The sequence below is a fragment of the Rhinoraja longicauda genome, chromosome 3 (genome assembly GCF_053455715.1).
Source record: "Rhinoraja longicauda isolate Sanriku21f chromosome 3, sRhiLon1.1, whole genome shotgun sequence".
In the NCBI taxonomy this organism is placed as follows: Eukaryota; Metazoa; Chordata; class Chondrichthyes; order Rajiformes; family Arhynchobatidae; genus Rhinoraja; species Rhinoraja longicauda.
In genome coordinates, this window is record NC_135955.1 from 8,286,475 (window position 1) to 8,301,616 (window position 15,142).

The window sequence follows — 15,142 nt, forward strand, 5'->3', positions numbered from 1 at the left end:
ACCTCATAAGTAAGCAGAATTGCTCATAACTTCTGTCCTGTGGGACTCCATGTTATTATATTAGCAACTATAGTTCAATAAGATCTTCTTTAGCTCGGAGAGATTGATGAACATGAAAAGAATGTGAAAAAGGGTTATATAAGATGAAGTCTTTCCTTTGTATGGGGAATGGGATTGTGTATTCCAACGTTTTCAACGTTCCCAACATTTTCAGACTCAAAAAACCACATGCCTCAAGTAACAAGATCTGATCCTGTCTCCCTTTCATATCATATCATATCATATATATACAGCCGGAAACAGGCCTTTTCGGCCCACCAAGTCCGTGCCGCCCAGCGATCCCTGTACATTAACACTATCCTACACCCCACTAGGGACAATTTTTACATTTTACCCAGCCAATTAACCTACATACCTGTATGTCTTTGGAGTGTGGGAGGAAACCGAAGATCTCGGAGAAAACCCACGCAGGTCACGGGGAGAACGTACAAACTCCTTACAGTGCAGCACCCGTAGTCAGGATCGAACCTGAGTCTCCGGCGCTGCATTCGCTGTAAAGCAGCAACTCTACCGCTGCGCTACTGTGCCGCCCAATTTCTATCGGTATTGTGAGGATTCATAATGGAAAATGAGATAGAGTGAAAAATCATGCATGGTGACAATAGATAGTGCAAAAGAAAAAAACAAAAACAGAATAGAGAACATGGTGTTACAACTATAATCCATAAACAGGAGCCGAAAGTAAGTGGCCTTGTGATCCAGATGTAGCACGGATGAATGTAGGCCAGGAAGATCATAAGGTCATAAGGAATAGCAGCAGAATTAGGCCATTCGGCCCATCAGGTCTACTCCGCCATTCAATCATGGCTGCCCTATCTCTCCCTCCAAACCCCCTTCTCCCCAGATGCCATCTTTCATGGATCTCTTGTGATCAATGAAATGCAGTGGATTTCTGTCATTTCAAATAACCCGTGCATTCCCTCTCTCCCCGCTCCACCACCCTCGTCGTCCTACAGGTTCCGCTGTTCGTCAACCTTGTATCCCTTAGTTATCACCACTTCCCCAGCCACCAACAGGCCATTATGGGCTTCACCCTTCCTCGGTCATCTGTTGCTGCCCTGCCTTGTTCTGGCCTTTTCTTCCCATCCAGTCCCGTCCCCCCGTCCCCCCTCTACTTTCAGTCTGAAGAAGGATCGCGATCCAAAACATCACCCATCCTTTTTCTCCAGAGATGCTGCCTGACCTGCTGAGTTACTCCAGCACTTTATGTCTGTCTGCAGTGGACCAAGGCTCTTTTAGATTTGATGTGCGCCATGACCAGTCCCTCAAAGCACAAACGCAATCTTATTTGGCCTGAAACCCAATATCAGGCTTCTTTCTGAGATATTGCACAGAAATAAAAATTATAGGGGAAGGTGCTACTGATGTAAATATTTAGAGTTTAGTTTAGTTTGGAGATACAGTGGGGAAACAGGCTCGGCGGCTCATTGAGTCCACACCGACCAGCGATCCCCACGCACCAACACTATCCTACACACACTAGGGGCTATTTACGTTTATACCAAGCCAATTAACCTACAAACCTGTACATCTTTGGAGTGTGGGAGGAAACCGAAGATCTCGGAGAAAACCCATGCGGTCGCAGGGAGAAAGTACAAACTCCGTACAGACAGCGCCCGTGGTCGGGATCAAAACTGGGTCTCCACCGCTGCAAGCACTGTAAGGCAGCAACTCTACCGATAGATGAAGGGATTAAAAGTAACATTAGCAAATTTGCGGATGACACAAAGCTGGGTGGAAGAGTGAACTGTGAGGCAGGTGCTATGAGGATGCAGGGTGACTTGGACAGGTTGTGTGAGGGGCAGATGCATGGCAGATGCAGTATAATGTGGATAAATGTGAGGTTATCCACTTTGGTGGTAAGAACAGAAAGGCAGATTATTATCTGAATGGTGTCAGGTTCAGAAATGGGAAAGTGCAAAGAGATCTGGGTGTCCTTGTTCATCAGTCACTTAAAGTCAGCATGCACGTATAGCAGGCAGTGAAGAAAGCTAATGGCATGTTGGCCTTTATGACAAGAGGAGTTGAGTATAGGAGCAAAGAGGTCCTTCTGCAGTTGTACAGGGCCCTAGTGAGACCACACCTGGAGTACTGTGTGCAGTTTTGGTCTCCAAATTTGAGGAAGGACATTCTTGCTATTGAGGCAAGAATGGAGATGAGGAAGAACTTTTTCAGTCAGAGAGTGGTGAATGTGTGGAATTCTCTGCCTCAGAAGGCAGTGGAGGCCAGTTCGTTGGATGCTTTCAAGAGAGAGCTGGATAGAGCTCTTAAGGATAGCGGAGTGAGGGGGTATGGGGAGAAGGCAGGAACGGGGTACTGATTGAGAATGATCAGCCATGATCGCATTGAATGGCGGTGCTGGCTCGAAGGGCTGAATGGCCTACTCCTGCACCTATTGTCTATTGTCTATTGAGGCAGTGCAACGTAGGTTCACTAGGTTAATTCCTGGAATGGCGGGACTGTCGTGTGTTGAAAGACTGGAGCGACTAGGCTTGTATACACTGGAATTTAGAAAGATGAGAAGGTATCTTATTGAAACATATAAGATTATTAAGGGATTGGACATGCTAGAGGCAGGAAACTTATTTCCAATGTTGGGGGAGTCCAGAACCAGGGGCCACAGTTTAAGAATAAGGGGTAGGCCATTTAGAATGGAGATGAGGAAAACCTTTATCAGTCAGAGAGTTGTGAATCTGTGGAATTCTCTGCCTCAGAAGGCAGTGGAGGCCAAGTCTCTGGATGCTTTCCAACCAGGACATCCTCGTTGCAACCCAACCAGGACATCCTCGGCATTGTCGGTGCCTTTTGTGGTGACTCTTTTGAGTACTTTGTATGCACAAACAAAGAATATCACTTCATCGAGTTACAGTTACAGTAAAGTATCATCATCATCATCATCATTAAGTCTGTTTAATCAATAAAATTGCTAAATTAAGAAATGGAATGGATTAATTAAATGTCAAACAGGGCAAGGAAAACAAAACAAAGAGGTATGTAATATTGTACTAAGAGAAGGAAAGGCTGAGTAAAGAGGTTATTCTTGAACTAAACTTTAGGAACACGTCATATCTGAAACAAAAAAGCAGTGCTCAGCGTTTCATATAAACTAATTCTCAGTACAAGAGAATGATTTTGTAAGTCAATGATCACCAGCTCATCGAAGGTACTACTAAGAGTGTAAGAAAATAACTGCAGATGCTGGTACACATCGAAGGTGTTTATTCACAAAATGCTGGAGTAACTCAGCAGGTCAGTCAGCGTCTCAGGAGAGAAGGAATGGGTGACGTTTTGGGTCGAGACCCTTCTTCAGACTGATGTCAGGGGGGCGGGACAAAGGAAGGATATAGGTGGAGACAGGAAGACAGTGGGTGATTTGGGAAGGAGGAGGGGAAGAGAGGGACAGAGGAACTATCTAAAGTTGGAGAAGTCGATGTTCATACCACTGGGCTGCAAGCTGCCCAGGCGAAGTATGAGGTGCTGTACCTCCAATTTCCAGTGGGCCTCACTATGGCACTGGAGGAGGCCCATGACAGAAAGGTCAGACTGGGAGTGGTGGGGGGGAGTTGAAGTGCTCGGCTAGTCTCGACCCGAAACGTCACCCATTCCTTCTCTCCTGAGATGCTGCCTGACCCGCTGAGTTACTCCAGCATTTTGTGAATAACACTTCTAGTGATGTCTTTAAGTCGTATCGTCCAGTATGTAATGGTGATGATATGAACATAATGGTAGAGCAGAGAGGCAAATGGTAGAGCAATACAATAATGTTGCGCCTTTTGTCTTTAACTGGGTGTCTAATTTAGTTTAGTTTAGAGATACAGTGCAGAAACAAGCCCTTCGGCCCACCAAGTCGGCCGACCAGTGATCCCCGCACACAAACACTATCCTACACACACTAGGGACAATGCACACTTCTACCAAGCTAATTAACCTACAGACCTGTACCTCTACGAGGAAAAACTTTTTCAGTCAGAGAGTTGTGAATCTGTGGAATTCTCTGCCTCAGAAGGCAGTGGAGGTCAATTCTCTGAATGCATTCAAGAGAGAGCTGGATAGAGCTCTTAAGCATAGCGGAGTCAGGGGGTATGGGGAGAAGGCAGGAACGGGGTACTGATTGAGAATGATCAGCCATGATCACATTGAATGATGATCACATGATCACATTGGCTCGAAGGGCCGAATGGCCTCCTCCTGCACCTATTGTTTATTTTTCTATTGTCTTTGGAGTGTGGGAGGAAACCGAAGAATTTGGAGAAAACTCACGCTGTCACAGGGAGAATGTACAAGTTCTGGACGGACAGCACCCATAGTTGGGATCGAACCCGGGTCTCTGGCACTGCAAGCGCTGTAAGGCAGCAACTCTACCGCTGCGCCACCATACCGCCCTCTCCTCAAACAACGTCGGACACGACTATTTTTGCTGTTGTGCTCACAGTGAAGTCTGGCTCGGCTTGTCTGTCAGTGAGTACAACACAGTATTTCTCCACATTCCATGCAGGCATAGTTCCAATCCTGTAAATTAACAAACACATTTCAAACTGAACTCTGAACTTGTTCACTGCACTTTACAGTGTATACATCCCAGGATTTGGCTTGTATGAAGAGAACCGCTGATTTATCACAGGCATGAAATTACTGGGGCTTTGCCCAGTTCTCTCACAGATGTGCTCTCAGATCAGTATCCAGTTTTGTTTATAAATACCTTCTCACATTGGTTCCGACTAGTGGAAATTCTCTATTTGACTCGCGGGACTCGTGTAGCTGGGACATTGTTGGCCGGCGTGGGCAAGATGGACTGAAGGGCCTGTTTCCACACTGTATCACTCGATGACACTACGACACTCACCAGAGCATCATCCACGTTCGATCTCCAATAGGTTGTGCAATGAAAGGAAAGTAGATTTTCTCTTGGGTTCCAAATTAAGCATTTGCCTTTGTCACGTACAGTACAGCCCACAGCTTTCGGAAACAAACCCTCTAACTACTTCTGGAACAGCGATCTGCATTAATGTCGGATTGTGATCAGTGAAATATTGCTCGTCAGAGTGACAGAATAAAATGGGTCTCAACAAAGTTGGCCGTGTATCATGAAATTGTTGCAGCAACAGCAACTTTGTTGATGCGCGGATTTTGCCCGTCTCTTGTGAACAAGGGATACCTAACAACTGATGGAGTTCGTGAATCAAAGAGGGGGAAGAAGGACTGACACATTGATTTCTGGATAGTAAAGGGATTTTGGTGCAGCCATAATGTTGATAAATGGCAGAGGGGGGCTCAGCTGGCCAGTTAGCCTACTCCTGCTTCTATGAGACATGTGCGGCACGGTGGCGCAGCAGCGAATGCAGCGCCGGAGATCCTGGTTCGATCCCGACCGCGGGTGCTGTCTGCACAGAGTTTGTACGTTCTCCCCGTGACCGCGCGGCTTTTCTCTGAGATCTTCGGCTTCTGCCCACACTCCAAAGACATACAGGTATTGTAGGTGAATTGGTATGGTAAATGTAAAAAATTGACCCTCGTGGTTATAGGATAGTATTAATGTGCGGGGATCGCTGGTCGGCGCGGACCCGGTGGGCCGAAAGGGCCTGTTTCCGCGTTGTATCTCTAAACTAAACTAAAAAAAAAGACATAGGAACTGAATTAGGCCATTCAGCCCATCAAGCTTACTCCGCCATTCAATTGCAACTTTCTAGTCCTTATATTCTGAAGTGACACAATTCAAATGCTGCTCACTTATTGGAGTATTATGGTCTTTTTGATTTTGGCCCATTAAAAGCAGTTTTGCAGTGAAGTAATATGCCTTTGTAACACATAATGTGTATCTCATTTGTGCATTCTTCCACGGTCAAAGTGCTTGCTTCTTTTTCCTAAAGTTTTTTCTCGATTAAGTCCTTGTTTCCCAAACTCAACCATTGGCTCACGGAAATGAGGTGTGCCAAGAGTCGTTGAATCTTTATCCCAATAAGTCGGGTGCAACTTGATTCTGTGAACAAAGAAATAAAGAGTTGCAGATGCTGGTTTATACCGGACACGGACACAAAGTGCTGGTGCAGGGGAATGTACCTGGGGAGGGGGGTAGTTTGGGTGGGAAGGGACGAGTGAAACACGGAGTTGCAGAGGGAGTGGTTTCGGCGGAAGGTGGAAAGGGGTGGAGATGGGAAGATGTGATTAGAGGTGGGATCCCTTAGGAGGTGACGGAAATGTCGCAGGATAATATGTTGGATGTTGAGGCCGGGGGGGGGGGGGTGTGAAAGGTGAGGACCAAGGGAACTCTGATTCTCTCTTTGATTCTGTAAACATTGGGACTGAAGGGAGTTTGTGGGAAGTGTTGAAGTATTCCTACTGTGGACATATTGCTGGTGATAATTTAGCCATTTATGTTGCTTAGACATCGAGCATCCTGTTAAGATGTTGCAACGTGATGAGAATTCGTTTTTTTATTTGCTTGAATGCAACTCTGACATTTTATTTAGTAATCCAATTGGGTTTGTCCAACTATAAAAGTGGATTATGAAACGATTGGTATTGCAGTATCATAGACTGTCTGCTTACTTTATTCATGAATGCTCAAAGAACAGATTGAATGCAATGGGTCAAACTTGCATTTCAAATATAAGTGCCTTTTATTGATTTTTTTTTAACAAGAATTATATAATGTCATTTGCTGTTGTGTGAGGCGCCTTGATTGTATTAGCAATCAGCTGCTTGGGGCTTGAGTTGGAAAGAAATGCAAAAGACATTGTTTGCAAATTTTACCAATTCCGTTCGATGGGGAATGGATATGTTGAGGTTGATGATCTGTTTTATTCCCTGAGTGAAATTAAGCTAAAAGGAGAGCAATATAGAAATAAAAATAGACATTATGCACTGCTCAAAAGGTTCAAATCATCCTACAAAAATTAATTATGCTGTGACATTTTTAAAAAATAATATAACAGATCACTAAGTTTTTGGTGGCTTGGATCCTTGGTTAAATGCCATTGACTTTATTGCTGAGCGACATTAATCCAAGAGCCAAACACTGTAAATCCTGTTTGCAATTAAAAATGCTGGAAATACTCAAGTAGGTCAAGCAGTGAGTCGGGGGAAAGAACTGGACATGAACTTTCATGGTGACAACTTGTCATCTGAATCGTTTAAAGGGACAGACAGAGCAAAATGGAAGAAGGGAAAAGAGTTTGGGAGAGGATGGCAGGGGCAATTGAATGACAGAAGAGATGATGGAATAATGAAAGGTGGTGGCGAAGGGGTGTGAAATGAAAACCTCGTCCTCCCTGAGCCTTGCGAGATGTCTCCCTGTCTGTCCCCTCCCACCTTATCAGCCTTCAGATTCAATGGATCATCTTTTCCCCATCACCAGACCGAAATGTCACCCTGTGGCGAGTCTGGTAGCGGATGGATGTTGCAGACAAAGTTTATTGCATGGGCAAAAACTCCGTGACAATCGCAACATTCAAAACTGTAGACAACCAACAAAACGTCTTACCTAGACGGAGTTCAACACTAGACTGCTTGTCCCTCCCGCGCTGGCACACCTGGTGACATCGCTAGCCAATCCGAGGGTTCAAACTCTCCCAGCCAATCCCTATGTCCCTACAACCCATTCCTTCTCTCCCGAGATGCTGCCTGACCTGCTGAGTTACTCCTGCATCTTGTGAGTAAAGGGGACAACATATTTTGCGAAATAAAGCCCGGTTAAACATAATTCAAAGTATAAGAAAATAACTGCAGATGCTGGTACAAATCGAAGGTATTTATTCACAAAATGCTGGAGTAACTCAGCAGGTCAGGCATACAATTCAAAAGGTCTCCAATGAGGTAGATGGGAGGTCAGTACCGGTGGAGGATGATCCAGTTGTTTGACAACAGCTGGGCAGAACGTGCCTCTGAATCTGGAGGTGTGCCTTTTCAAACTTCTGTACTTCTTGCCCGGCGGGAGAGGGGGAGAAGAGGGAGTGACCTGTTTCTCCAGCACATTCTCTCCTTTTCACGCCGTCCCTTGGTCCAAAGCTGCAGGAGGCGAAACAACTGCCTATTTACTGATCTGCCGAGAGTCCTGGGTCCTTCAAAGGCTCTCCTGGATCAAACGGGTTTTACATGGATCTGATCTCATTTTTCCAACGTTGCCATCGCGTCACACTCCAGAGGCAACCTGTGACGCCAAGCAAATGGTGTCCATAACTACCAGTCACCTATTACGTTCTGTTTCTTGTCCTCTGCCAACTCTGACCCCGTGTCCGTAGCCTCTTGTGTTGGCGCTTCGTGAACAGAACCTCGTCCTTTGATCAAACTTGTCACAGCATTCCGGTCGCAATGTTCGGTTCAGCAAATTTCAAATACTGATTTGCTGCTCTCACCTTTACCCCTTCTATAAACATGTTGCAGTTCGTTATTGGCAGAGTTAACATTTCCTTTTGACCTGCACCAACCTGCCCCGTCATTATTTACGCTTCGCTGCCTACTATTGAGGGCGTGCAGCGCAGGTTTACTAGGTTAATTCCCGGAATGGCGGGACTGTCATATGTTGAAAGACTGGAGCGACTAGGCTTGCATACACTGGAATTTAGAAGGATGAGAGGGGATCTTATCGAAACGTATAAGATTATTAAGGGGTTGGACACATTAGAGGCAGGAAACATGTTCCCAATGTTGGGGGAGTCCAGAACCAGGGGTCACAGTTTAAGAATAAGGGGTAGGTATTTAGAACAGAGATGAGGAAAAACTTTTTCAGTCAGAGAGTTGTGAATCTGTGGAATTCTCTGCCTCAGAAGGCAGTGGGGGCCAATTCTCTGAATACATTCAAGAGAGAGCTAGATAGAGCTCTTAAGGATAGCGGAGTCAGTGGGTATGGGGAGAAAGCAGGAACGGGGTACTGATTGAGAATGATCAGCCATGATCACATTGAATGGCGGTGCTGGCTCGAAGGGCCGAATGGCCTCCTCCTGCACCTATTGTCTATTGTCTATTGTCTACCGCACTACCTTCCCCTCACCCTCCTTTCTCTGCATCTTAAAAGTTGTTACGGTCTATCCAGCAATGATGAAGGAATGGAGATGTCTTATCAAACCAGGGAGGTGTGTAACTTGGCAGGAAACTTCCCTTATGTCAACGGCCCTTACTCTTCAAAGTGCTAGTGCGTGTGGTTTCGGAGGACGATTTTAAAGAATGGAGCAAATATTTTCAAGGGGGATTTACAATGATGCCCAATCTAAACAGAAAGGGTTTCAAGGAGAGGTGAAAAACAGCTCAGGTAACACGCTGAATCTTGGAGGAAGTGAAGAGGAAAGTTGAAAGGTGATCAAATCAGCCCAACTGAGTTGATGATGAGTAAGAAGGAACCACCGGATAGACACAAAGTGCTGGAATAACTCAGCGGGTCAGGCAGCATCTCTGCAGGAAAGGAATCGGTGACATTTTGGGTCTGAAGAAGGGTCTCAACCCGAAACGTCACCTATTCCATTTCTCTGCCTGAGCCGCTGGGTTACTCCAGCATTTTGCGTCTTTCTTTTGAGTTTGTGATAAGGACAGTGAGGTGGGACTGAGATCAAGTGCGAGATTGTGGTCTGCTTTTTCTTCTTAAAGTTAGAGCACGAGAAATGGCACCTCACTAACCTTTCGTCCGCTTTGCCTTGCAGCCTTTAGCCGAGCTCCGGTACCAATGGCTGTGGTGAGAAGGGAACTGTCCTGTGAGAGTTACCCAATTGAACTTCGCTGCCCTGGTACTGATGTCATTATGATTGAAAGTGCAAATTACGGAAGGACCGATGATAAAATCTGCGATGCTGACCAGGCCCAGATGGAAAACATCCGATGCTTCTTGCCAGACGCCTACAAGATAATGTCGCAAAGGTAAGTGGGATCCTTGTGCCTGGACGTTCTGTTCATTCAATTAATGGCAAACCTATTGTAGTAAAGCTGTTGCCCTACATAGCACCGCACGGCCTGAGCTCGGTAATACGATACCATACGATACGATAGAACTTTATTCCAAACTCCCCTTTCTAGGATTTAAGTTTAGGATTGAAGCAAGAGGTCATAAGGCAACGGTACTTATCACTGCACCAATGTACTACCATTTTACATCATGGAAGAATCTCAAACACAAACCCTCAACAACATACGATACGATACGATACGATAGAACTTTATTGATCGCAGGAGGGAAATTGATCTGCAAACAGTCATAAAAACACAAGATCATCATCATCATCATCATCATCATATATATACAGCCGGAAACAGGCCTTTTCGGCCCACCAAGTCCGTGCCGCCCAGCGATCCCCGCACATTAACACTATCCTACACCCACGGGACAATTTTTACCTTTACCCAGCCAATTAACCTACATACCTGTACGTCTTTGGATACGTGAAACATGAAATTAAAGTGACAAGTGGAAAGGATTGGGGATGTGCAAAGATTGTGGAGGTGAGTCAATCTACCCCACGACAGAAGGGGGAGGAGTTGTACGGTTTTATTAGCCACAGGGAAGAAGGATCTCCTGTGGCGTTCTGTGCTGCACCTTGGTGGGACCAGTCCATTGCTGAAGGTACTCCTCAGGTTGACCAGTGTGTCATAGCTGTATTGTCCAAGATGCTCTGCAGTTTGAGGAGCATCCTCCCCTCCAAGTATTTCTCTCCTGTCCAATTCACGCTGTTTCCACCAGCCTCTTGAGATCCGCGATCAAAGGTTGGGGTAAAGAAGCCTGCTTCTAGATGATTGGAAGCACAGCTGGAATGGCAGCAAAGGCTAATTCATCAGAGGGCACCACATCGGAAAGATGCAGTGTAGCCACCTCTTGCTAATTCTCCTCAGTGGTTTTAGTTTACAAACTAATATAATCTGCGTGAAACCGATAGCCTCTTTACTTAAATATCTTTGAATTTGCTTCATCTGGAATTAAATGATGGTCCTTTTTTTGTACCCGGTAGCTTCAAAGTAACCAGAAGCATATTCTAACAATTACCAGCTTAACTGAAGAACTTTAAGAGTTATATATGTGGGTTTTGAGTTTGGATTCTGAGGTTTGAAGTTTGCTTTTTCCAGTTCATGAAAATTGCCTCCTTTCATTCACACAAGAACATTTGCTACAACTTAAAGAGTCCTCCACTGCTGCCTTATAGCGTCAGAGTTTACTTTCATTTTCCCCCCTGTTTGGCGTTTATTTTACATCTTCTAATTAAAGCACTGCTGTGGTGCCATCCTCCCCACCCAGACAGGCATTGGCATAGCTGTTGAGCGGGCCAGTGAGGTGGTGATGCCCAGATGCCATAGCTATGATCAAGAGTCTTGGCAGAACATTAGATTAAGTAACTATGGGCTTGAAGTTGATGAACAAAAATTACAAGTCTCTCACTAGGGCCTCTTCTACATCCCGCAGCTCCGCTCTTGCTCCCCCTCCCCCCACTCGTAACAAGGACAGAATCCCCCTCATTCTCACCTTCCACCCCACCAGCCAGCGTATCCAACAAATCATCCACCAACATTTCCGTCACCTACAACGGGACCCCACCACTGGCCATATCTTCCCATCCCCTCCCCTTTCTGCATTCTGCAGAGACCGTTCCCTCCGTAACTCCCTGGTCCACTCGTCCCTTCCTACCCAAACCCCGGGCACTTTCCCCTGCAACCGCAGGAGATGCAACACCTGTTCCTTTACCTCCCCCCTCAACTCCATCCAAGGACCCAAACAGTCTTTCCAGGTGAGACAGAGATTCACCTGCACCTCCTCCAACCTCATCTATTGTATCCGCTGCTCTAGATGTCAACTTCTTTACATCGGCGAAACCAAACGCAGGCTCGGCAATCGTTTCGCTCAACACCTTCGCTCAACACCTTTGCTCTGTCCGCCTTAACCAACCTGATCTCCCAGTGGCTGAGCACTTCAACTCCCCCTCCCACTCCCAGTCTGACCTTTCTGTCATGGGCCTCCTCCAGTGCCGTAGTGATGCCCACTGTAAAATAGAGGAACAGCACCTCATATTTCGCTTGGGCAGCTTGCAGCCCATCGGTATGAACATTGACTTCTCCAACTTTAGATAGTTTCTCTGTCCCTCTCTTCCCCTACTCCTTCCCAGATCTCCCTCTATCTTCCTGTCTCCACCTATATCCTTCCTTTGTCCCGCCCCCCTGACATCAGTCTGAAGAAGGGTCTCGACCCGAAACGACAACCATTCCTTCTCTCCCGAGATGCTGCCTGACCTGCTGAGTTACTCCACCATTTTGTGAAACAAACATTTCAAAGTGCGCATTGCATGTGCAAAGAAGAGGAAAGTTACAAACAATATTACGTGCTGTTTTCCATAAACCGTGGCATGGCGGTAGAGTTGTTGCCTTACAGCGTCGGAGATCTGGGTTTGATCCCAGCAAGGAGCACTGTCTGTACGGAGTTTGCACGTTCTCCCTTTGAGCGTATTGGTGCTCCTGTTTCCACCCATGTTCCAAAGACATACAGGTTTGTAGGTTAGTTGGCTTCTGTAAATAGTCCCCAGCGTATAGGATGGAATTAGTGTACGAGGTGATCGCTGGTCGGCGTGGACTCGGGTGAGCCGAAGGGCCTGTTTCCACGCTGTATTTCTAAACTAAATGACCCAGCATAATCGTGCTTGAGCTCGTGCATCCACAGAGTCCAACAACACAGCAACAGGTCCACCATGCTGACCATCAAACTACTGTCCCTACTCTAATCCTACACTCGTTCATTTTATTCCCCTCACATTCCCACCCCATCCAGTCTCTACCGCTCAAATGCAAATTCGGGACAATTTACAGTGGCCAAATAACCCACATCTGTGGGAGCAATGCAATGCACCTGGGGGAAACCCATATGCTCAAATGTTTACCCACGCACAAGTTCTATCCTACACACTGGGGACAGTTTGCAGAAGCCAATTAACCTACAGACTTTCGGGCCGCAAGGTGATGCAGTGGCACAGTCGCTGCCTTACAGCGCCAGAGTCCCGGGTTCGATCCTGACTCTGGGTGATGTCTGTACGGAGTTTGTACGTTCTCCCCGTGACCTGCGTCGGTTCCCTCCCGCACTCCAAAGACGTGCAGGTTTGTAGGTTTAATTGGCTTTGGTAAAGATTGTAAATTGTCTCTAGTGTGTGTAGGATAGTGTCGGTGTACGGGGATTGCAGGGTTGGGGCGGACTTGGCGGGCCGAAAGGCCTGTTTCCCCACCGTAAAAGTTGAACGTGCAAACTCCACCCACAGACAGCGCTGGAAGCCGGGATTGGACCTGGATCTCTGGTGTTGGGAGGCAGCTTCATCAGTGGCGGTAGAGTGCCAGTCTTTTTTACCATCTGTTCGGGCCTGATGACAAGTAAATCGCTCACAGCTGCTGTGTACAATATTTCCTGAGCAAAACCCAAATTGTGAAGTAACTCAATGGGTCAGGCAGCATCTGTGGAAGACATACCTAGGCAGCGTTTAAGGTCAGGACTCTTCCTCAGATTGAAGAAGGGTTCAAGTCAAGTTTATTTGTCACATACACATACACGATGTGCAGTGAAATGAAAGTGGCAATGCCTGCGGATTGTGCACAAAAAAGAATTACAGTTACAGCATATAAATAAAGTTAATAAGTTACTATAGTGTAGACAAAAATTTAGTCTCTGGAGTTATAAAAGTTGACAGTCCTAATGGCCTGTGGGAAGAAACTCCTTCTCATCCTCTCCGTTTTCACAGCGTGACAGCGGAGGCGTTTGCCTGACCGTAGCATCTAGAACAGTCCGTTACTGGGGTGGCAGGGGTCCCTCATAATCTTGCTTGCTCTGGATCTGCACCTCCTGATGTATAGGTCCTGCAGGGGGACGAGTGTAGTTCCCGTGGTGCGTTCTGCCGAACGCACTACTCTCTGCAGGGCCATCCTGTCCTGGGCAGAGCTGTTCCCAAACCAGACTGTGATGTTGCCGGACAGGATTCCGACCCAAAATATCTCCTATCCATTACCACCACAGATTTAGAGCTTAGTGTTTCGAGATACAGCGTGGGAACAGGCCCTTCAGCCCACCGAGTCTGCGCTGACCAGCAATCTCCCCATACACTAGCACTATCCCACACACAAGGGGCACTTTGCAGGTTTCTTAACCAAAGCCAATTAACCAACAAATCTGTACGTCTTTGGGGGGTGGGAGGAAACCAGAGCACCCAGAGAAAACACGCGCGATCACGGGGAGAACGTACAAACTCCATGCAGACAGCACCTGTGGACAGGATCGAACCCGGCTCTCCGGTGCTGTCAGGCAGCAACTTGATCGCTGCGTCACTGTGCGGCCCAACTGATGCTAACTGATCCACTGAGAAACTTCAGTTACTTTGTGTTTTGCTCAAGATTCCAGCATCTGCAGTCCCTTGTGTATTTCCTGTACTTTTTGCCTTTTTATAATGATTGTCTCACTGCGGGCCAATGAAGATATTCACCAAGTTGTTTAGTAAGATAGGATAGATAACCACAATCTTGGTCTCCAAATTTGAGGAAGGTTATTCTTGCTATAGAGGGCGTGCAGCGTAGGTTTACTAGGTTAATTCCCGGAATGGCGGGACTATCATATGTTGAAAGACTGGAGCGACTAGGCTTGTATACACTGGACTTTAGAAGGATGCGAGGGGATCTTATCAAAACGTATAAGATTATTAAGGGGTTGGACACGTTAGAGGCAGGAAACATGTTCCCAATGTTGGGGGAGTCCAGAACAAGGGGCCACAGTTTAAGAATAAGGGGTAGGCCATTTAGAACTGAGATGAGGAAAAACTTTTTCAGTCAGAGAGTTGTGAATCTGTAGAATTCTCTGCCTCAGAAGGCAGTGGAGGCCAATTCTCTGAATGCATTCAAGAGAGAGCTAGATAGAGCTCTTAAGGATAGCGGAGTCAGGGGGTATGGGGAGAAGGCAGGAACGGGGTACTGATTGAGAATGATTAGCCATGATCACATTGAATGGCGGTGCTGGCTCGAAGGGCCGAATGACGACCTCCTGCACCTATTGTCTATTGTCTTTTGTCTAATCTTGTTTCTCATAAGTGGGAATGACTAAAACTAGAATGCAGAGGTTTAAGGTGGGAGGGAGGACATTTAATGGGAACCTGAG

At 46.4% G+C, this 15,142-nt stretch overlaps 1 protein-coding gene across 20 annotated transcripts in view; it reads left to right on the forward strand.

The window, feature by feature from the left end:
• LOC144611956 (adhesion G protein-coupled receptor L3-like) overlaps positions 1-15,142 on the forward strand; it is a 662,323-nt gene that overhangs the window by 285,845 nt on the left and 361,336 nt on the right. For all 20 annotated transcript variants that reach the window (XM_078431406.1, XM_078431434.1, XM_078431415.1 and 17 more), the window contains exon 4: positions 9,690-9,903. In XM_078431406.1, coding sequence (XP_078287532.1) covers positions 9,690-9,903 — 214 coding nt within the window. The remainder of the gene's footprint in view (positions 1-9,689; positions 9,904-15,142) is intronic.